General features: G+C 48.7%; 1 protein-coding gene across 2 annotated transcripts in view; it reads left to right on the top strand.

The window, feature by feature from the left end:
- GALNT18 (polypeptide N-acetylgalactosaminyltransferase 18) overlaps positions 1-24172 on the top strand; it is a 349733-nt gene that overhangs the window by 178389 nt on the left and 147172 nt on the right. For both annotated transcript variants that reach the window (XM_004050714.5, XM_055356610.2), the window contains exon 3: positions 11041-11207. In XM_004050714.5, the coding sequence (XP_004050762.2) occupies positions 11041-11207 (167 nt within the window). The remainder of the gene's footprint in view (positions 1-11040; positions 11208-24172) is intronic.

Below are 24172 nucleotides of genomic sequence, written 5' to 3'. Positions count from 1 at the left end.
GGGAAGAACTGGGGGAGGCAGGACACTTCAGACTCCTCTGGTGAAGCCTCCTGGACCTCATCCATGTGGGGCCTTGGCCAGGACTGGGCAGGGGTTCACTTGCTTCCTTCCTGGTCTGGGAAGATACCTAGTCTCAGGGTTGAAGGGCAGAAAGTCTTCATCCCAGCCTGGCTGGACCCAGCTCCATCCCCCATGGCCCCAGCCGCAGGCTCCAGATGTCCTATGGCTCTCTCTGTGTGCTTCCTCCTGCCTCTCGGTGTCCACCCTCTTTCTCCTTATTGGTAGGCTCCAAAATAATCTAGGAGGGGCAAGAAGAGGAAAAGGAAACATCAAGTCTCAATTGGGGTGTGGGCTACAGAGGCGTACACATGCCAAAACTCATTGAACTATACGCTGAAGCTCTGTGCATTTTACTGTGTGTAAGTGAAACATCATTTCTTTTTGAAAAATGGAGATGTGAGAAAGCGACTGAGGAAGTCCTTTGCCCAAGGGGTGGAGAGGTAGGAGGAGGGGACATCTTTTGGGAGGTCACTGAAAAGATGGGTGTGAGTTGTGGAGAAGGAGGACGGTGCAGGGTTGAAGTGAGCTAGCCAGTGTGAGGTGATTTGGGAAGGTGGGCTTCTCACCCCAGTGACAGCCGGGCCAAGCAGGTGGCACGTGTGTGCTCTCCAGTTCTGCGGCTTCGGCTTCAGACTCATGTCACATTCTTTTCTGCAAGAAGTGGCTGTTTCCAAACAAGGGGCACAGGAAAGTCTAAGGGATCATGGGTGTGGATAGAAGTGGGGGCTCTGGTCTCAAGCTCCAGGGTTGTGTTTCCATGGCAACTCTATGGCCTCCCTCCAAGGCAGCTCAAGGCAGAGCCTCTGGCACGCACTGCCTCCTGCCTCTTGCCAGCAGATCTTCAGAGGCTCCTGAGCCTTATCAGTAATGACTTTGCCCTTCTCACCAGTGTCCCCTGAGGCCCATGTCCCTCCCTCCCAGGGGTTAGGATGGACTGGCTCTTGGGTTTGACAGGTGGGTTAGGGCTTGGGGCTAGGACAGGAGGCATTGGCAAAGGTGGTCAGAATATGTTCTGCAGCCCTAGGTGGGAATAACTGGGACAGATCCACACACAGGCTCACAAAAGAGCCCTGGGTCTGGAGCTGGAGGTAATCCTTTGTGAGCACCAAAGTGATAAGAAGCAGGACAGGATAGTAGCAAAGAAAGAATACAGCCCAGAGCCAGGGGCACTGGTCTTCCTGGGAGCAGGTTAGGGACCATTTCATGGGGCTCTGAGTGTTCGGTGGGCAAGATTGTTTTAACAGTCCAGACTCTAGAGAGACATCTGGCATCTTTGAACTTTGGGGGTCCTGGTTTCATGGGTAGACAGAATAATGGCCTCCCAAAGAGGTCCACATCCTAATCCCCCATACCTATGAGTATGTAATGTTACATAGCAAGGGGGAACTATGGTTGCAGATGGAATGAAGATTGCTGATCAGATGGCTTTAAACTAAGGAAGTTTTCCTGGATTCATTGGCTGGGCCCAATCTAACCCCAAGGGCACTTAAAAGTGGAAGAGGGAGGCAAAAGTTCAACCAGAGAGATGGCAATGTGAGAAAGACTTCATCGGCCACTGATGGCTTTGAAGATAGGAGACAGTCATGAGGGAAGGAATGTGAGCAGCCTCACGTTGCTGGAAAAAGCAAGAAAATAGGTCCTCCTGAGAAAGTAATGCAGTGCTGCACACCCCGCTTCCAGCCCAGCGAGGACTGTGTTGGACTTCTGACCTCCAGCATGATGAGATGATAAATTTGTGTTGTTGTAAGCCACCAAGTTTGTAATAATTTGTTACAGTGACAATATTAGTATTAGGAAAACAAGACAGTGTACAGCCTGTTGCACAGGATCCTGGAACAAGAAAGGCTCTGTGATTGGTTTAAGGCTCTCCTGTCACTATACTAAAGTTCATAACAATAATTTTTAAACAGGGCACTGCATTTTCCTTTTGCACTGGGCCCCACAAATTCTGTAGCTGGTCCTGGAGGAGGAGGGAGATGGCTCCAGCAGGAGCAGGTAGGCCATGACTGCTGGACCATCCCAGAGTTGCTAACCATGAGCGAAAGATTCACGAGCCGTCACCTGCTCACTTACTGTGTGCCAGGTTCTGTAAAAATGCTTAACATACACTTTCCTATTTAATTTTATCCTCATGTGGCTCTGGGGTTGTTATTATTATTCCCATTTTATAAAGGGGAATACCGAACATTCACAAGGTTAGGAAACTTGTTCAAATTCCCACAGGCGCTATGTGGCCGAGCCAGTACTTTTACTGGGGTCTTATGATTCCAGGACACTATTTTATCACCTTGCCCTGCCCAGCCCGGCCCAGGTGAACTTTCCTAGTTTGGGATCTTGTCTCTGTGGAGGAGACCCAGAGGTCTATGGACAATATGTTCTCCATGAAGGCAACTTAAGGACAAAGGGTTAAAATAAACATTCTTAATCATGATTTTGCCATTGCATTGAACACGCTAACTGTACAAACAAAGGGGAATTACTCTTTAACTAAAGTACTTTGGGAAAATACCTCTGGTTCTTGTTAATATTAATTTCATTGTGGGCCAAGAGTATAATGTTATTCTTGAAATGTAATCTTGAGCTATATTAATAGAAGTATAATGTTTTAAAAGAGGGAGGTGATAGCTTTGTTCTACTCTGCTGCTCAGATCACAACTGCAGAACTGGGTTTTAAGAGATGTTGAGAAAGTGAAGTATTTACAGGAGGACAACCCAGAAGAGAAATTCGGTAGTATGACAAACAGGTGAAATTTCTGTTTAGATTATAGAGTGGTAGTTAAAACCTGGTTCCCAACTTTCCAAGGCCAGGTCTCTCATTTATAAGCTGAGTGACCTCCAACAAGTTGCTTGGCCTCTCTGTGCCTTGGTTTTCCTATCTGTAAATTAGGGATGATACTGCAAAGTTTGTGTAATGTTTGTAGAGCTCATGGGCCACTGCCTGACACATAGGAACTGCTATTTAACTTTTAGTCACTTTTACTATCTGGGTCTCTGATTTGTAAAAGAGAAGACTTGGGGGAACATGTTCATGAGTTTAACAACCTGAAGGACTGCTATGTGGACAAGGAGCACGTGGGACAGGGCACTGCCCTGGCAGTAGATGAGAGCAGGGCCAGACAGGCACTGCAGGACAGGTTACACAGAAGTCCCTGGGGGAGTAATTTCTCTCCAGCCCCAGAATTCTGGGCGTCAGAGGCCGAGCCCTGAGCCAGGCTTTGCTAGAAAGCAAAGTTGCCCCATTCTTCCTTAGAATCCGCCTTCCCTTGCCCTGGCGGATCTATCAGGACCTGCCTTTCCCTGCCCCAGCAGATCTGCTCTGCCCCACCTTCCTCAGCTGTAGGTGCTATGGGCCTGGCCTGCTCACTGACAAACCCACCACATAGAGTGCCCCTAATGTGGCTTTGCCATCAGAGCCAGCTGGCTTTTGTTCCCTGGGTGGCTGTTCATTCAGCCCAGGGATCCCACGTTCCCCAGATCTCTAAGACGTCTTAGGGACAAATGGTATCCCTGCTTCCTGTTGGTTGCTTACATTGTAAATGATTCTCTTTCCTGATTTCCTATTTTCCGTCTACATTTTACATAGCAGAGCCTTTCTCTAAATTGGTAAATTCACCTGAAAGGATGATGGTTGAACTTCTGCCTCTGGATGAAAGTTGGATGTTTTGATGATCACATATACTTAGCAGTTTACTCATCAGCAATTCCTGCACCAAATTCTGCTCTTAGATGCAGGTCTGGCCGATTTCTCCTGCGTTGCAGAACTCCCAGTTCACAGATGTCCATTGTCTCTTCCATATCTGGGACAGATGTAGTGTCTTGCCAAATCTCTGAAGTCCTGGATATACTTAGTATCCCCACCCTGCCTCCATCATCCTGTTCTTCACCCCTTTGGCTTGTGGGATGATCTAGTCTTATTGCTGCAGTCAGGCAGGGAGTAAATGTACAACTCAGTGATTCCATTCCCATCAGGTCATGGTAGAATTCCCATCCACAGAGCCCTCATGGACCTGAATTCTTTCTGCTGTTCATTTATTCATGTGTTCACTCAGCCCATCACCAGGTGCATTCTGAATTTCTACTCTGTGCTGAACTTCATACCCAGTATCAGGGATACCTGATGAGCAAAGCAGACACGGCCCTAACCTTGTACAGCTTATAGTCTAGTGGAGACACTGACGTTTGTTAAATGATCACATATAGAAACATGTTGCAATAGCATGTACATGGCATGAAAGAAAAGCAGAATCTGTGAGAGTCTCACAGGGGACTGGACTCCAGCCCAGGAAGGGAATTGGTCTTTCTCTACTGGGTTATGTACGTGTTCTCAGGGAGCAAGGAAACAAACCTACAGGTGACCTGCAGGTGACCACAGGTGGTTGGGATTTTTTGAAGACTGATGAAGGCCCACAATCACACAATGAGAAGCCACACAGGCAGGCTCTGGAGGAGGCAGCATGGTTCAAGACATCCTGGACAGCTCCAGCCTGCCATCCTGTTTGCCCCACTTCTGCTGTGTTTCTAACAGTGACTTCATGTCCACGTCTACGGTTTACTCAATGACAACGCCCTTCTTCCTATTCATCATTTCTGCTCCCCTGGGCCTCCTCACTTATCACCTTCTTAGGATCTCCTACATTCAACCCCTCCATGAGAAAGGCTGGACAGGGCCACTGGTCATTCTTTAAAATTACTAGATCCAGCTACGCAGAGCTTCTGTGCTAGGCTGCCTCATAGGCCTGCAGCTAGCTCTTTGATGGCTATTTGGGGCTCAGGAAATCAGTCACTGGTCCTGTTAATTGTGAGTCAAATGGAGATGCCACACAACAGAAGACACAGCAGCCTCAGTGCAAGGAGTCACCGGGATTGTACATCTCAGAGACAGGAGTGTCACAGGAAGACCATGTTGGGCTTCAAAGGCTCAGTAGTGTTGATCGTATTTGTCCATGTCATCCTGCTAGACAGAATACAGCCTCTCCATTCTTCATGCAGATTTGGCAGCCTGGGAACAGCTCCTTCATTTCGCCCCTCGCTCAAGGTCTCTGGGTTGCCAGTGACACAACACCACTGTCTCACTGTCAGCACTTCCGGGTGGGTATGGAAAGGAAGATATAGGAACCATCATTCAGCAGGGTTATGAAGACAAGCTTTGGAATCAAATGAGCCCAGGTTTAAACCCTGGAAGATAACTTACCATCTCGACTCTATTTCCCTCAACTGTTAAATGGGGGATAATAATGCTGTTTACCATACGGAATTGTAGAAAGGAATAAAATGGGGAAAATAGTAAAAACATCTGAACAAGTCTCAGCATGGTTTCTGGCATATGGTAAACAGTAAATGGAAGTTTTTAGTATTATTTCTGAGTATTCCGCGTGGGGCAGCAAACACCCTGCAGTCTCTTAGCCCCAGAGGCTATGGGGATACAGATACCAGCCAGAAGGAGGGACAGTCTTGATTGTTCTCTTGGCCAATGGGAACCTCCACACTGCCTTCATCCTCTGGTTTTATTATGTCCTGCAATCTGGGAGCTGACAGGCCTGGGAATCTAATCCGGAAAGATCTGGAAGAAGCTACATGTATCTGAGTAAGGCCAGAGGATAATCAAGCTAGTCCCATGCGTACAGGTAGGAGACAGAGGCTGGAGTGAGGCCATGGTGGCCTTGAGGGCCAAGAAGACAGTGCCGATCCTGGGGCCAGACCCTCTCCCTGGGTGTATGTCCCAGGGGGTTAGTGAGCCTGAACCCTTGTGTGCTGACTACAGCTGAGAGAGGAGGGACTCTCCAGGAAAAGCCTGGGGAGAAAGCAGGACCAGGAAGATCCCCTGAGGGGAGTGGTTGCCTGGAGTGCCACCGTCTCACTTGCTTTGTCAGGTGGGCCCCGTCTTCACTCCCAGAACCCTGGCATAGCTGGATGCTGTTCCTAGTGTGTCTTGGCAGACAGACCCCTGTTCACAGTCTACCTTGATCTTCATTCTAGAAGGGGCCTGCTCACTCTTCCCACCCCCCACCCCCAGGTCAAGCAGCCTCTATGAACAATTCACTCTGATAGACTAGGACCTTGCAGACTTGCTGAGGTCAAAGAGGGGAGGGTCTGCCAATCCAAGATGGAGGTGTCTGGCTATAGCGCATGAGGTTTGGCCACCGCCCCGGGTCTTATCTGGTGGCCGAGAACCGGGCTTTACCTCACATATTCCTCCACTGCTTCCCCGCCTCTCACATGATCGTACAGCACTGAAGCCCTTGATGTAAATTTGCCTCATACATATCTCCAAACAGTCCTGGGGGATCTCTGCAGAGAAGCCCCCTAAGTTGTTGCTCCCCATCCCTGCATCTCCTTCTGTGTGCAGAGCTCAATAGAATGGAGTCTGTCATGGCCATCAATTCCAGCTTATTAGACAACCATATCCCTCCCCTCTCAGAAATGCCTTGTTTTTTTTATCTCTAGTGGAAAATGGCTCAGCTTTCAACAAGAATAAAAGTAAAAAGGGAGGTTTTTATGGCTTAATTTTACAGGAGAATATGCCTGTTCTCAAAATGAGCATGGGCTCGGTCTCGTGCAGTTGTGAGTTCTCAAGGAGCTTAAACACGGAAGGGCTGGTCCCAGAGTGTGACTTCCAGAGCTCTGTGTCCTCAGCCCTTCTCTGCAGAGGTGAGCAGAGAGGCAAGTGCAGAGGCAGACATCAGGGCAGAGGGGAGGGAGGCTCTGGGTGAGTAGGCAGGGTCCCGGCTGCGGCAGGACTGGAGCAGAGTGTGTGGGTGGCCCAATTCTGGAAAATCCAGGTGCTCTGGGAGGGCATCTTAGCAGTACAGATTTGGGAGCAAAGGCCACTGGGTCAGTGCTGGGTTGCCAGGCCGAGAAAGTGGCTGGACTCTGGAGCAAAAGCTCTGGGCTTGGGTCCAGAGCAGTCCTCTCCCATGCAGCTCTTGGAGGCGTGTTCTTTTCAAGGTGACTTGGACTGCAGCACAAAGCCCTCTGTCCTGAGTTCAGTGTCTGCAGTGATGAGGATGGCATGACCAGGAAGGATGTAGATGTCTTGCTTGACATGCTCTTCTTCCCTCTTTTTGGCCCTGCCCTTCAGCAATGTACATTCTGCTTCAGTGTTGAGGTGAAGATACGAACTACAGACCGTGTCATGATGTGGCATGAACGTGTGTTTTGTGGAACCTGAAAGGGAATTTATTCAACAAACACCAACGGAAGACCTGCTGCTTGCATCATGGTGTGCGGCAGTGGGCAGGAGGCTGTGAGCAAGGCCAGTCTGTGCCCTCAGAGCTGGTGGTATAGGCATGGGGGACCACCTGACCTGGTGTGCCTAGGACTTTCAGTGCTGAAACTGGGAAGGTCCTGGGCAAACTGGGATGAGCTTGTCACCCTACGTAGTCACGATGGTGGCAAGGGGATGTGTCCTGTGGCATTTGTGGGTTGGGAGGGAGGGGAAGGTGGAAAACGTGTAAGATAGAAGAGCCTCAATCTTGTGGAGAGAAGCCATCTGAGTGATCCTTTCTTCCCATTTCCTTATTCTGTGACCAAGACATAGAGCAGAGAGGGAAGGTGGCTCATTCATGGTCACACAGCAAGGTGGGGCAGAGCTGGGAACAGCACCTGGGTGACTTCATCCCCTTCAAACGCTTTCCCTAAAACGATCCCCCCATATCATCTTCCTTATCCTGCCCACCCCTCGCCTCTCTGCTCACGCAGGGCCACATTAGGTCAGGTGTGGAGAAACTGAAGGCTGAGGGAAGGTGTCTCCTGATGCCAAGAGAGAGGCCACAGCGGCAGCATGGCTGTTGCCAGGAGGCCCCAGCAGTCCCAGGAGAGAAGAGAAAAGAAGGATTTAAGGAGGTCAGGGCGTTTGGCCTGAAGGGATTACAGTGTAAAGAAACTGAGCACTTCTGGAGATTGCGAATGTGAGGAATTGGGGCCATTCATGCAGGAGGAGGGAGGATGGGAGAACAGGAGCCTGCTGGCGGGGGGGAGGACCAGGACCTGACTCTCCTTCCAAGGGAGGAGGTTTGTAAGAAAAAGGAGCAGTCTGACATCAGCGGCAGACACTCAAAATGTAGGCCGTAGATAAAACAAGCAAGCTGTTAGGTTCGTTTCATTCCAAAAACATTCATGGAGTGCCTACTAAGTGCCAGACTGTGGTCCAAGGTTGGGAGACAGCACAGTCCAAAAGCAAAGTTCCTGCTCTCAGGGGGCTTCATTCTAGTAGAGGGGGGCAGACAATAAACAGGTTCGAATGTGATGCCCTAGAGAATGTGTTCAGCCATGTTCAAATGAGTTTTCTTATGAAAACTTTATGTTCAAAAGTCTTTCTTGTGAAAATCGTGATCAGCAGGGCTTAGCTTATTATACAAATACAGCATTTCATTCTGCGTGGAGAAAGACCATCAGGAGAGCAGCTTCCAGAGACTGGCAGCTCAAACCATCAGGGCTGCTACTGGGAGGAATTAAAATTGGTCTCCTCAGAAGGGGGAGACTGGGCACTATGTTCAGAAGTAAGAAGGGAAGACAGTAGGGGGAAGTAGTTAACCCCCATCTCTGAACACCCTGGAAATTCGGATACTGAGGCTCTGGGAACGCAGTGCAGACCCCCTGGGGAAGTGCAGAGAGATACAGAAGCAAAGTCTTCATTGCTGGTGGAGTTTAGTAGGGAGGACAGTGAACTTGTGCCAATCCATTGGCCTTCTTGGGAGCTGTCTATTATACTTTATATAAAAGAAGAATTCATGTACTATTTGTTTGGCCACAGATGGTATTACTTTTTAAATGCAATTAGCAAGTGGTGTTTGTGTTAATACTCATCTCTGTCAGTTTCCATGCCTAGAGAAAACCCAACCGCTGGTCTTGATCACCATAAATAAATACTAGCTAGAGGACTTATTTGACTGTCAACCACAAATCTTTTAATTGCTGTTCTAAAAATTGTATTCACATTTTTCTTTTCCAAAAAATTGAGAAAGATCCGATGAGCTTCAGAAGGCATGCCAGTCTTTCTCCTTCATTCAAGTTCCTCCCCTCACCTCCCTATTCCCTTCATTCTTTCACCATGGTTAAATCAGCTGGTTCCCTCCTCTCCAGCCACAGCACTGGTTCCCTTGGATCCACAGAACCCTTGCACGACTCACTTTTGCATGCCATTTAAGTTTCTGATCCAATCTCTCTTCCTCAGAGAGGCCTTCCTGACCACCCCTTCTACAACAGCTGCCAGGGCATCATCTCATTCTCTTGCCTAGAGTTTCTTTTCATCTTAGCACTTATATGAAATTGTATTTTTTCTTCCATATTTATCTGTTTTTCTGTCAAAGCATAAGCTCCGTAAGGACAGGGACTGTGGGACTGTGTCCACTTCCTGCTGTACCCTCAGTGCCTGTAACACTACCTGCCTAGTGGAAGATACTCACTAAATATTTATTCCATTAAATGCAAGAACAAAGGAATTCTACACCAATCTATTAACTTGGTTTTATTAAAATCACAAGTACGAAGTAGATTTAGGAAAAGGCTCAACTCTTTCTTTCACCCATTCCTCTCTGGCGAGAGAGAAGGAGAGCTGGAAATAGAATGGGAAAAGTTTCTGTAAATTTCTGGTAACCATGGAGATGCTGATCTTAGTTTATTAATCTCATGCTCTTAAGCAGGCTGAGGCCCCATGGTGATTTCTCCAAATTGCTCATTGCTGGTTATCCTGCAGCCTTCCTCATTAAGGAAGAGCAGGCCCATTCCTATTCTGCAACACTTTTTTCTGCAACTGCAATTACCAACAAGCAGAAGCCCTGTGCAATTATGCTCATTATTGCGTGTTCTGACCTGGCTGCACCTCCCACTCTGGAGCAGTGGAACATGGTCACCAGCCCTAAAGCCCTGGAGCCTTCAGTGGGAACCCTCCTCTCCAAACCCAGGGCCTGGGACAGGGCTGTGATTGCTGCCCCATTCTTTCATTCATCTACACAGAAAATGGGAGCTTAGTGCCTTCTAGAACAGCATTTAGTATCAGGCAGGGAAGGGCACCAGCAGTGGTCTCCTGCCCATAAAGACTATGCTTGCAGAGGAGGGCACTACCCTCAGGAGACATGGCACTTTTCATTGTCTGGCCTGTCATGGGATCTGATTTCAGAACTGTGTGTTCCTCTTCATGTGGGGAATACCTCAAGTCCTCAAGAGACCACCAAATGGCTTCAGGATTTCAGCAGAGCTAGGGGGAAATGGGCCAGTTAGGGGCATTCTCTTTCATGGCCATTTCTGCTTCAAGGAGAGATCCTGGTGCAGGTGTCAGAGGACCAGAGTTGGGATTCTGTCATGGTAGCTGACTCAGAGTGCAGCCATAGGGGGGAACTCAACCTCTTTGAGCCTCATGCTCCCCGTCTGTGAAATGAGACTGGACCTGGTCCTTCTACCTTTTCCTCATGTTGAGACTCTTTCTAGCTCCAACCCTGTTCTGGAAACTGAATTTCTGTGATGAGTGAGAAGCAGGAGAAGTTGCAGGCAGTATGCCTTCTGGAGTAAATGGAAGTAGATTTTGGCAGAAGTCTCTGGGAGGAGGCGTCTTTGTCTCCTGAGGCTGGATGCCTGAGGCCTGGCCTCACCTCGGTGTTGGTTACCATTTTGGAAATACTACGAATTTACTTTGGTTGCATTTCCCATTCTACTGGATTTAGAAACATTGAATCATTCTTCCAGTAAACAATCAGGGACTACCTGCCAGCTGCCATGTGCTGTCCTAAGTGCTCATGGCGTTACTGTTCAGCTGGCATAGTCACTGACAACTTCAACTCAGGTGTGGGGTGAACTGGTTTCAATGCTTGTGGGCCTTTCTGCTGGACATTTAGGGCTCATCTTAAGTGAATCAAAGAAGGGGCCCTTGGAAGAATCTGGACTCCCGAGCCCTCCAGCAAAGCTGGAGCCAGGACATGGGCTGGGTCAGCTCCTGAGGTGACTCCAGCTGAGTCACAAATCTAAGTGCTTGGCTGTTCTTTGCAGGTGCCGTAACCTCTCATTTCCTGACAGCCTGCCAGAGGTGAGCATCGTGTTCATCTTCGTCAATGAAGCGCTTTCAGTGCTGCTGCGCTCCATCCACTCGGCCATGGAACGCACGCCCCCACATCTGCTCAAGGAGATCATTCTGGTGGATGACAACAGCAGTAACGGTGAGTGTCGGAGCTTCCCAGGGCCCAGGCCCAACTTCCTGGCTGACACCTAAGCTGATGGTTCAGCATGGTGGTTCACATTTGCTCAAGGCTGTCTGTGGCTGCTCTTTCTCTGGAGCATAGATGAGAAATTCATGGTGGCCACTGCTTCAGAAGGTTCACTCTGTCTGAGCATGGCCTCTGCATCCCAGAGGGGTCTGGTCCTTAGGCTTTTTCTCCTGGCTGGCTACTCTCCCCTCCCATATTCCAGTGCAATATGATAAGATAGAAGGCCCTGACCTCTACCCTACCATGTATACGGTGAACATGTCCAGTGACTCTTTTCCATGATGCATCATTTCACCTAGTAGGGTTCCACAGCGTCTGCCTGGAAGATTGTTCACTGGTGTTATGTTAGCAGTGGCAGTGGTGATGATGGTGCTGGTGGTGATGGAGGTTGTAGTGGTGGTGATGATGGGGATGGCAGTGGACATGTAACTCAATGACAGCAACAGACTTGTTGAATGTCTAGCCTCTTTGCTGGATCCCCTGTTCCCTGTTCCATCTGTCCCTAGCCAGACCCTGGGTGGCCTGCAAGCACCTTGTTGAAGCCATCATATCACTAACTCTCTTTCTCCAGCACTACCAGCCACCCCTTTTCCCTGGTGTACATTTCTTGGTCTCTGATTCTTTGCACTCCCATATGCCATCATATACCATTCCAGACTGAAAGACCACATTTTGAGACAGCTGAAAAACCAGTGTTCTTGATAGGACCATTTATATGAATGTATTTCTGATAATGCATGATTTCTCAAAATAGACTGCTACTGCTGGGTCACTGTATCATAGAAACACTAAGCTTGTTTTATCTTTTGAGCTTTCTCTGCTGTCAGGTAATAAATTTCCTAGTGAATCAGTTGCTGTAAAGAGAAGTTCAGATGGGCAATTTGTGATTTGTTATCAATTAAAGCTGAAATACATCAGATAATTGAAATGTATTTAATCTGAGAAAGTAAATCTTCATTTTCATTTTATCATCATGTGGTAAGAAGTGTGGGAGCAGTGCTGTAAGGGGATTTTAGAAATTTCTGAAGGGCTTTGCTGGAGAATCATTTGACTCTCATTGTTCCGTGGACATGAAGAAAGGAAAAGGCATCGAGGATGCAAATAGGCAACATAGTCTTAAAGGTAATTATCTATCACGGGGGAGACAGGAAGGGCTCAGGTCCCATCTCTGATGGCTGCCTACCATCATCTAGCCTGGGACCCAAAAAACGGGTGCCTAAGAAAACTCCCATTCCCTAGTGACTAATGCCAGACAGCCTGACTAGCCTGCCCCACACTCTCTATCCCTGGACTTCACCTAGGCCTGCTGATCCTCCTCATGTCTTACATTGTAAGGAGGCACAGGATGGAAGAACCAGCATTCAAGGATGAAAACATTCCCCAAGCAAGAGGCTCAACTCCTCACATAATAAGAGAGAAGGGTATGGAGCACTAGGAGGAAGAAATCTCGGAGCCTTTCATTTCTTCCCTGTAGTGAGAACCTTTTCATGTCCTTAAGGATGCCATTTGGACTCTAAGTCATATGGACAAAGCTGATATTGAGTCTGAGAAATTTAGATAAGGAAAGTGAATCGGATATAGAGGATTTCCTATTTGAACTTAAAGAGTTTGAACTCTATTTTGTAAATGGCAATAACTATCTAAAGCTTTTGGTCAGAGGAATGATGGGGTCAGAGTTGGGCAATGGAGGAATTTGGTCATGCTTTATTATATTGGCTGGGGAAAAGGGCATCTTGAAGAAGGGAAATGGATGAGAAGGCTATTGCAGCAGTAGAGAGAGAAGTCAAGAGGCCTGGAGTCAGGGACAAGTTATAGACCTGAGAGGTATTATGAAGGAAAAATCTGTTGGACCATTTGGCTGAGAAGCCATGGGCAGGCGGGCCAACAGAGGGGAGGTCAATGATGGCTCAGAGTTTCAAGCCAGGGTGATTCAGAGGATGGCAATGCATTGCCCCAGAAGAGGCAGGCAGCAGGAGCAATGCCCTGGTGCAGCAGTCCGTCATCAGGGATGCAGACGAGCAGCACCCTAGAGCTTTCAAAACCAAAGCTCTAGAGCACTGTGGTGATGGTTCAGTAAAGTATCTTGATTATGGTGTTGGTTACACAAAGCTGTACTTGTCATCACAACTGCATCGAGCTGTATATGCACACCCAAACCAGTGCCTGCCTATGTAAGGAGAGATCCGAACAAGCTCTGTGGATGGTAGCCATGTCAGTGGCCTGGTTTTGATATTGTGCTGTGGTTGTGTACAATGTTACCATTGGGGAATACTGGGTGAGGGGCATATGAAACCTTCTTGTACACTTTTGTGAATCTATAATTACTTCAAAATATTAAGTTAAAACAAACGAAAAGCTCTCCTAGGAGATTCTAATTCAGTGAGTTCAAAGAGGGTTCTAGACATCGCTGTTTTAAAAAGCATTCTTTTTTTTATTTTGATTTTTTTTGAGACCGGGTCTTGCTCTGTTGCCCACGCTGGAATGCAGTGGCACGATCACAGCTCCCAGGCTCAAGCAATCCTCCCATCTTAGCCTCCCGAGTAGCTGGGACTACAGGTGCATCCACCATGCCGGGCTAATGTTTCATAATTTTTGTAGAGATGGAGTCTCACTATGTTGGGCAGCCAGGTCTCAAACTCCTGGACTCTAGCAATCCTCCTGCCTCGCCCTCCCAAATTGTTGGGATTACAGGCGTGAGCCACTGAGACTGGTCTTAAAAAGCATTCCTAATGATTCACAGCTCTGTTAGAGAAGCTTTAGTTTCAGGAACAACGTGTGGCTTCACTTTAGAACATATTTGGTGTCCAGTGCATGGTGTGAAGGGCCAGAGCTCTGGACTAAAGCCTGAAGTCATAGATTCTGGAACCCTCTCCACCATGGATGATAACTGACCACAGAAAAGTCCCTCAGCCTCTCAGAGTCTGTTTCTCTCTCTCTGGAAAATGGAGATGATAAATCCTCCTTTGCTTGCCTCACCTGCCTGCAGTGGTCACATCATGTGTGACTGTGAATTGATCCCTGTCACTATTACCCTCCCTGAGTTCTACCCCATTTCCAGGAGGCAAGCACATAAGCCAGCAAACTGCACGGCAGGAGCCCCAGAGGGGAGATGTGGGAATACGGATTTGGAGTCTCACGCGTGGAGTAATTAAAGCCATTGACTGGAAGGAGAGGAGGTCAAAAGGGCAGAGGAAAGAACAGAAAGTTAGAAGCTTGAGAGAATACTGAGGGTAAGATATGTAGGCGTCGGGAGGAAGAGCGTTAGCAGGTGAGAGAGGAGGAATGCTCGGGAGAATCTGGAAGACAGCACAGTCTCCGTGGGCAGAGAGAATTTCAGGAATAAGAGAACTGTCTATTCACATGAAACCACAGACAGGTGGAAGGACAAGGAACCTAAGCAGAAGCCACTGGGTGTGGAAGGGACAGACCTGGGAAACCTCAGCGAGAAGCTTTAGTGGAATGTTGGAGATGGGGGCTGTCAAAGCCAGATGAAGATAAAGAGCAGGCAGTGAGGGGAGATTTTTCCTCGAGGATTCTTGACTGTAGAGGAGAATCACAAGCTCAGGCAGGAACTGGAGCAATGTTTTCCAAAAATAAAAATTAAAAATTACCATCCTCTACAGTAAGAAATAAAGTTACATCATGACCCAGGATGACACACCCACTCACACCCATACACACACGATGGGAACACGACTTTTAAGAAACAATACTTACCCTCACAATGTGCAAAGCACTCTGCTATTTTCTATTATATTCTGTTCAATTCAATTCTATTGTATTTTATTGTGTTCTAGTTCTCTTTTCTTAAAGGTAGGTTGTTCTCGAGACCCTGAGTGCATATTAAAATCACTTGGAGGGCTTTTAAGAAATTCAGGGCCCAGGTTTTACCGCTAGTGATTTAATGGGTCTGGGGAGGTGGGCACCTGAGGCCAGAGTTTGGAGCAGGGCCTCTGAGGAGGAAGATGGGATCCAGGGCACAGAAGCAAGAGTTGCCTCCGAAAATAAAGGACTTGTCTTTCTCCTGCCCTGTGAGGGAACAGGGAGGCAGCAGGAGGCAACGTGGCTGTGGTGATGGGTACCCAGAGTCAAGCGCAGCAGCAGGCTCAGTGGTCTGATGGCCAACAGGGCCAGAGCGGAGGCCAGACATGGTGGGAAGGCGCCTGGCCCTGGCTAGAGTTCCCATGTGGAATGGGACAGGGAGGTAACCAGGAATGGGGTTCCTTGACCCCAGGCTGAGCTGAACCCTCAAAAGGGGAAGAAGAGACACTAGAGTGAGCTCCTGGAGGAAGGGAACCCTCTCTAGCCTTAGGACATGGCTAAAGGCCCTTCGGACCTCAGCCTGACTTGGAGGAAAGCGGCTATGGCCAGACCCTGTGCAGACTCCACGCGGGGAGCTGCTTCTCTTGGGCCTCTCACTCAGCGCCAAGACTTTCATGTTTTTCAAATCAGGCCAACTCAGCTCGGTTCAACTAAGATTTCTGTAGTACCAGCCTGGGCTAACGGAAGGAAGAGGGTGATGGATCAGACCTAGTCCCTGCCATGGCGAGTTCGGCAGATAAGTCTAAAGTGGGGATGAAATGTTCTAGGACTTGGTTTCCAGGCTCGGTTCTGCTGCTTTCTGGCCATGGGTCTCTGGGCTTAGGTTTTCTTATGTGCCACGATGGGGACATCAGGCCCTGCCTTGCCCTGTCTGCCTCACAGAGGCACTGGGGATGAGGTGAGGGAATCGGAGTGAAAGTTCCCTGTAAGCTTCTGGGTGCCAAGGGTGACTTAAAATGACAGTGATAAAAATAACAACAGGAACAATCATCATGACAACAGCTGACAAGTAGCCACTGTTGAAAGACAGCTGTTTTGGTGGGAAGAGCGCAGAATTTGGCATTTGGCCAGCTTTTCCATTCCGGCTCTTTCTGACTTTGTGCTACCTGTGTGTTCCTAACCTCTGTGAACCCTATTTTCCTTATCTGTAAAATTGAGATGTATAATTCCCGCCTCAGGGGTTGTTGGGAGGCTTGAATGAGATAACACAATGGAAGGGATGTTGGTGTTTAAAACTCTAAATTACGCAGCCGAGCAGAGCCGTCGGAATGTCTTCCTCACTAAGCCTTCCTTCCCAGGCTTCTATTACTGGTTCCGTGCATGCTGGCGCCTCGTGTCTCCCCAAGCTCTCTTTGGCCACACCTTTGCTTTGGGTCAGGCCTGTGCTTCCTCAAACACAGGAACTGAGGAACACGGCAAAGGAACAGGGCAGTCAATCACTGCTTTCTTCTTCCAAGCCTCTCTAGACCTTTAGCTCTCGCTCAGAAGCCAGGGACTGAAGGCTCTGGAAGTGGCCTTTATGTAGGAGCCTGAATCCCTGTTCTCTGTCTCCTTAGCAACTTTCTCAACAAGCTCCACTTTTTCAGGGGCTGGCTCCGATCTATCATGCTGTCACTCTGCTGCAGCAGTCTCAAACTTTAGCATTTGAGTTTGGTTAAAAATATGGACATTTGGCAGGGTGTGGTGGCTCATGCCTGTAATCTCAGCACTTTGGTAGGCCAAGGCAGGAGGATCACTTGAGCCCAGGAGTTCAAGGCCAGCCTGTACAACATAGCAAGACCCCGTCTGTATATTATTAAAATTTTATTTTTTGAATAATATGGAGATTCATACCAGGCATGCCACTGCCTCAGGACATTTGCCCTTGCTGTTTTCTCCACCTGGAATGTTCTTTCTACCCCTTCCCCTCTACCCTGCTCCATATCTGCACAACTTGCTCCTTTTCCTCTTTAGGCCTTTACTCAAATGCCTCCTTCGCACTAGGGAGGTCAGTGAATCACTCCGTTTAAAGGGCAGCACTCCTCCCTGTCACTCCTCACCCCACCCCTTGTTTCTTTTCCTCTGTATCTCCAACTGCCTTCTGACATACTGTGCTCACTAATTTACTCTCTCCTAATTATTTGCACATTTCCCTCCCCCAGTGTGTAAGCTCCATGAAGACAGGGGCCTTTATTTTGCCACGTGAAGCATCTCCAGCACCTAGAATAGTGCCTGGTATTTGTAGTTGTTCAATAAATATGGATTTAATGAAAGAATTTTGAATCTGTAGATCTGGGGCAAGGCCTGAAACCTGCATTTTAGCATGGCTCCAGGGCACTCTGATTCTTTGTGAGTCACTGTTCTAATTGTTGTCCTCCATCTGTGCTGCAGCTGAGGAGCCTGGGACAGCTGCCTCCGCCTCAGCTCCCCCAGAGCTAGCCTCTGGCAGCAGGCACCACTGGGTGGAGTGTTTCTTCCTGGGCCGGGGTCCTTGGGGCTTCCCTGTTGCATCCCAGGGATATGGCATGAATGTGGGGTGGAGTGCAGAGGAGAAGGTAAGTTTCTCTTCCTGGCCTGAACTCACTTCCCATCCTCAGAGTCAGATGATCAACCCTGAGCCTCCCTGCGACCATGTTACCCAACCTCTGCAACCATTCCTGACAGTAGCGACCAGGCTCTGCCTGCTCTGCAGCTGGAAGGCCATGTTTCCCCTCCCCTCCTCATCTTCCTTGTCAAATCAAGAAAATGGTGGGAGCACAGCTCTGAGCCTGCTGGTTTCAATTACCAGACTTTTCAGCAAATCCCAATGGACCAATCTCTTTAGCTGGGACTGCATGATTCAACCTCTACAGACTTCCAGAGGGAGAGAAGCAACAGGATTTTCAGTAAATAGAGGCATCTCTGCCTTTGACTCTTGGCATTCATTGCTTCATTCTTTCAGTCCTTCAACAGGTTTTTGGTGGCCACGTGTTTTGTGCTGAGTGCCTGGCTAAGCACTTTGGGGGCTTGTTCATGTGACACAGGTATTCCAGTACCTGGCACAGAGCAAGTGCCCAATGAACGTGAACTCTTTCAGGTTCCCTCGCCAGCTGTCCCAGCTGTTCCCTCGCCCCATCCCACAATTCAGCCACTTCCACTTCTGGGGAAAAAAAAAAGTTTTCTTTGCTGTAGTCAGTTTCTGTTTCCTTTTTGAACTCATGTCCTCTTTTGATAAACATAAAAATCACATACCCTTCTTTCATGCCACTTGAAATTTCAAAGTTAATTTGAATTTGTGATTAAAAGCACATCAAAGCAATGGTAATATCAAATATTCTTTTAAGAATCCCATGCCCTGGAGATGTCTGTCTGCTCTGGGTTGGCAGTGCCTTGCCCAACCTGAATCCAGCCCATCACTTGTCTCCTGCTGCCGCTTTCAAGCAAGGCAATGGCTGGTTCCCAGCTCTTCATGTGCTTGAAGGCTGGATGGAATCTTCTGTCTCTCCCAGGCCAGGGATCTCCTTTGCTCACGGACCCGGTCTTCATGCTGGCCATGTTTGCTAGAAACCTCCCATATCTGTTGCCAGGAGAAGGCATACAACTCAGCGGGCCTCAAGAGATGGGCAGAAGGAAACTGTCCCTCCCAACAACAGTGTCAGATGGGCAGAACCCAAGGTCAGCCAATTAATCCTAGCTGGCTCTTGGGAGGAAACTGCGGACCTACATTGGGCAGAAACCTGCCAGTGTGCCACTTCTTTGCATGGCAGAGCTGAGCTAGGGCCCTGGGTCTTCTGACTCCCACAGAAGACCACATCCTCCAGCACAGGCAGTCTTATCGCTGTCTCCAGCATGCACTTCTTCCTGCTTGTCTGCACTGTATGTGGGCATGGTGGCCCATAGCCAGACCATCCTGGTTTGTTCCTTTGCTGGGAATGAATGTCCTCTGCTACCCCACCCACTTTGCTTAGCTCCAGACTTCCAAAGTCAGCGTTACTACCACTGTTTCCAGAAACTCCTCCATGGCTCTGCCCCTAGCACCGCCGCAGCTGGATTAGGAGGTTGGCCTCAGTGCTCCCACGCACCCTGGCTCCTCCTTATCCTGCTGTATTTTGCCTGGTTATTGACTCACTAAATTACAGTGAGTAGTTTAGGTCAGACTAGCCAAGGTGACCAGTGTGACAGGAACATGATCCTGGTCATCTCAAGACCCCAACAACAACTAACCCAGTGTGCCGCTCATCGTAGTCATTCTATCAATTTTGTTGACAAAAGAATAGTCATGATCTCCCAGGGAAGTAGATGTGGTCACCATCTCCACTTCATAGATGAGGCAGCTAAGTCTCAGAGAGTCTAAAAAAGAAAAAAGGGACAGGCTCAAGGCCACATAGCCAGGAAGTGCTAGGACAGGAATTCCAATCCAGGCCCGCTGGCCCTGGACCTCGTGTCTCCTCTACTCTCCCACTCCTGGAAGCCTGGGAGGCATCAACTTGGGCACCTCCTCTCTGGTTCTCTCCTGACAGCCAGCCCACCCCATTGCTTCTTAGGGAGGGCAGACCAGAGTCAGGACAACCGCCACATGCACTAAAATGGCAGGTCCAACGTAGGTGAGCCTCCCTGGTCCTCTCTTGGGTGCAGGTGATGGCTGGGGTCCTGCATCTACTTTGTTGGGGGCAGCAGGCAGGCTTGGCCAGGAAGGGTTCCCCAGGCTGGTGTTCAGGCTTCCAGCTAGGCACCACTCAGCTAGCTGCCTCTGGCCAGGGCTGGAGTTTGACCCCCACTTCTCCAGGCCTGGGCCTGAGACTCAAGTGATCCCCAGTGCCCCTAGATAGAAAGAGTCCTGACCAGGCGCCCCAGCTCATTGAGCGCTTAGTATGTGCCAGAGCCATTTTAAGTACTTCACCATAAATTAATCAGTGCCATATGATGGTGGTATGGACCATTACCAATGTCACCTGATGTAACAGGGGGGCAGACCCAGCGAAGTTAAGGAATTTGTCCAGAGTTACAGAGGTGCGATTTGACTGTTTGGTTTCAGAGTCTACACCCTTTACCATTAAACAGGCTGCTTGCCTCTGGTACACCATGGGTCTCTGATTCCAAACAACTTATTTGAATTTTGTCCTTATCCCTTTTCTCCATTCCCTCTGGAGAGAGAGAGATGTTGGGCAGCAGGACCAGTGAAGTAGGAGACAAAAAGGGAACTTCAGAGAAGGGTGTGTCTGTGTCCTAGCCTCAAGCTTTGCCTGGAGCTTTGCCTGGGGTTTCAGTAAGAAGGAGAGATGGGTTGCATAGAGGCTTCCTGGCTTCTGTTGGGTGAGAGGTAATTGAACAGTTGGCAGCCATGCTTTAGGTCACCTTGTGAGAGGGAGGCAGCTTCCTATTCTCTTTGAAATAGGGAGAAGTTGGCATGCCTGTGTGAGTGTGCATGTATGTGCATGTGTATGTCTGCATATCTTTATACATGTATATGCAAGTACTCTGTTCATGTATGCACACATATGTTTGTTGTGTACATGTGTATTGTGTTACATACATATAACACATGTGTTTGTGTGCATGCCTTGCATGCATATCCGTGTTCATATTCATGCATACAAGTGTGTGTGTGCATGTGTGCACACATGTATGTGTTGATGCATCCATGTGAGCACTGTGTTTGTGTGTGTATTGTGTGTCTGTGTGTGAGTGTGCTTGTGGGTGGATGCGGACCTGTGTGTGCGCACTTATGCAGTAGTGTGCATGCATAAGCAGCATATACAGGCACATGGGCACGTGGGCTTGTGTGTGCTTGTGTCAACAGTGGTGTTTCGGTCCCCACTAACAATGGGTTGAGCCTCTTTCACCACCCACTGCTACCTGGAGCCACCTTCAAAATCCTGGTGAATGACAAATAATTGCACAACTGTGAATCATTGTTATTTTTAATTGTTGGTAAGAAAGTCAATGTAGTGATGAAATAGAAACAGAGCTCCCCAGATTGCTTGCCACCAGCTGCTGGGTCCTTCCCCACCCCCTGCAGAACCCACATTATCCCTTGGCCCAGAGTTTGCCTAATCATTGTTTAATGTTTCAAAGATTCTGTCCTACACAAGAGATACTCATTCCAGGCTGTAAAACTACCAACAGCTTTGCATGCAGCTGGAATAATTGCAAAAGTTAAAAAAAAAAAAAAAAAAAAAAAAAACAGAGGAAAAGAATGGTCCAACGGTATTGTGCTTTATGGAGCTTAAAGAATCCCATGTAGCTAATCAAATTACAACCAAGACTCAGGCAGCTTAAAGGTGTTTACACAGCCAAGCACATGGGCTGTCAGCCTGTTCAGCCAAAGGCTCTTTGCCACTGCCTGCCTCTATGGCTTTGACCAGTGCAACTAGGCTGGCTCACCCTCAAGACTGGCAGCAGATACCTGGCAACCTTGGGGTGCACACCACCCAGTACCACCTGAGTCCTGGGTTCTCCTATTGTTGCTCCTTGCTGCCTGGGGTTGCCTCTACCTGCCATATCCTATACCAAGCCTGAGAGTTCCTCTTGGGCATGGCCACTGCTACGTCTCCTCTGGTGGTGTCCAGCAGCACTTTCCCAAGCTCTTACTGTAATGACTTATATGACTCTTGAGTTTCTGGCTGCTCTGAGTATTGAATGCCCATCTCTCCCTGTTGATTCGAGTCCTGACCCCAGGCCTGGGCCCTGCTTTGGCCAGTTTCTATGGAAGTAAAGTTTCTCTCATAGATATAGATATAGATATAGATGATATAGATATCTGACAGATTCAACTGATTCAACTGTGTCCATTTCTGAACCTACCTCTCAGCTGCCATGCATGATTCTATGCCAGGGCACCCAGGCCAGGGGCACGTAGGGGCTCAAATAAAGTCTGTGCTGTCTATTTGCTAAATTATGCATCCCGGTGTGAGTCTGTCTCCAAAGTGCCTTTTCTAACTGCGTAGTCCAGAGAAGGCACCTTTTGGCCAAGTACATCAAGATGCTGTGTGCTAGCAGCGCGGCCAGTCCTGACCTCTGCAGAGACTCTGCAGAGAAGTATTGTTTCTTCCCAGTGGGTGGCCTTGACTTAACAGCAGTGCAGCAGCCTGGGATGACTTCCCTGTACCTGCTGGCCAGCAACCCCAGCTTTCCTCAACCTTCTCTGCATTGGTCCTGCATTTGGCCTGCCTCTGTTTCCTGTCAACTTGCTGTTCTCTGATGAAATGGAATCTTGCTCTGATGCCTGCCTCATCCCCTTAGCTGGGCCCCAGCTTCCCAGCTAGCCCTGGTCAATCCTCTTCCTTGAGGGGCTAGACTCTGTTCCCTGTACACCAAACTGGAGCTCTGCTTCCATGGTTCGATCCACCTGGCTTCGTACATCATGGGGGCTGGGACTTCCCACCGATAAGCTCCTCCTGAAATGAGCATCCTTAGTGATGCCTAAGTATATCAGCTCTTGAGTCACCCGCCTCTTTGTGGACCAGCCCCAGGGCTCAGTCCATTTCTCCAGCTCTAGTCCTGCATGTTGCCAGCCTCTTCTCTGCTCTCACCAGCCACTCTGCTGAGGTCCCAACATGCTGCACCGCTGAAGCTGCCTGAGCCTGGCAGTGGTGTGGCATCACTCCTCTTGGCCCCTTTACTCGATACAGGAAACTGTCTTAGAGAATGAGGAACTCCCCAGCATGCTACCCTGCTGACGAAGGACAGCACCTGGGAGGGCAAAGGACCTTCCTTCTTTTTGCTCATGAGCTCCCTGTAGCAATCTACAGCAAGAGGGCTTTGTACCATTTTGCTTTACAGACTAGCCAAGGTGACCAGTTTTTGATAAATGAAGCTGGCGGGAATCAAATACAAAAAAAAAAAAGGCCTTCTTCCCCTGGTCAGCTGTGTGATCATCTGTCAACAGGGAAAGTCCCCAAACTGGAGCTGAGTGTTGGGGGTAAATCAGGAGGGGTTTCTCTTGCCCTCTGAGGGGCCCTGTTGCCAGCCACTGGGATCAAGCTGTCCCTAGAAAGGGCCAGGGAACATTACTCAGGGCCACAGTGCAGCCAGCAGGAAAGGTCTCCTTGTTCATTCTTGGCACCCAGCCTATCTTTCTCAGCAGCTTGAAAAGACAAACTCAGGTGCAGACAATAGTTACAGCTGAACACAGGGCACTCCTTGTATGCCAGGGTCCTCCTTCTGCTTTCCTGAATAGTTAAAACAGTTAAAAACTCAACAAATCAAATGCTTCCTACTGATATTAAATCTTTGGAGTATGGAATACCTTCTGGTGGAATTGATTTCCTGAAAGGCTGCCCCAAACCATGCAGTCACCCAAGTGGCCTCCAGTAGCTTCAGAGTCTCAGTGCTCGGCAAAAAGTGGAGCATGTGGATGAGAGTTAAGTGCTGTAGCCACCCCAGCTGCTGCCCATATCTGTCCTGCATAATTATCTTTCAGAAGATGAGCACCTCCTTGTTGGATGGTGAGGGCGGGAGGTGGTGCTAGAGACAGCACTAGGAGTTGGCGAAGCTGGTGCAAATGACTGGGTCTGAGGGTCCCACAGCAGGTATGGGCTCCCCTGTGCTGCATAGCAACAGAAATCTGCTCTCTCCCGTGGTGACTGGGAAGCCAGTTTTGGTGAGGGAGGTTTGTTTGTTCTGTTTTTTTTTTCTTCTTTCAAAAATGAGAGCCCTAATCGATTCTCAGGAGACCTAAATTGGGAAACCAATTCAATTTTTTTCAGGAACTGTCTCTCCTCTCTGCTCAAGCCCACAGAGACTTGCACCCCTTCTGCTCTTACAGTCATGCATTCATTTAACAAATTGAGTACCAGGCCCAAGGCTCTGCAAGAGGGAGGCAGCAGGGAACCAGATGTTGTTCCTGCCGTCAGAGAATGATAGCAGGCAAGTAGACAGGCGTTCCAGCCCTCATTTGGCACAGATGCAGACTGCCCAGGTTATGGTTGATTTTAGGAGCTCATGTCCCAAGAGCTTATGGCGTAAGTAGAATTTTAGGGAGGAGACGCAAAGGCAGCCTGTGGCAGGGTGTTCTAGTTAGGCCTGGTCTTGGGGTGGCTGCCATGAGAGAAATCCTGAGAATCATATTGACACAAAGATTCTTACTGCACTTGTATTTTTTATGTTAAAGTTTGCATGGTTTCTTTTCCTTCTTT

Source organism: Gorilla gorilla, chromosome 9, assembly GCF_029281585.2.
Source record: "Gorilla gorilla gorilla isolate KB3781 chromosome 9, NHGRI_mGorGor1-v2.1_pri, whole genome shotgun sequence".
Taxonomy (NCBI): Eukaryota; Metazoa; Chordata; class Mammalia; order Primates; family Hominidae; genus Gorilla; species Gorilla gorilla.
The sequence above is the reverse complement of the archived record's forward strand: the minus strand, read 5'-3'. Positions and strand labels throughout refer to the sequence as shown.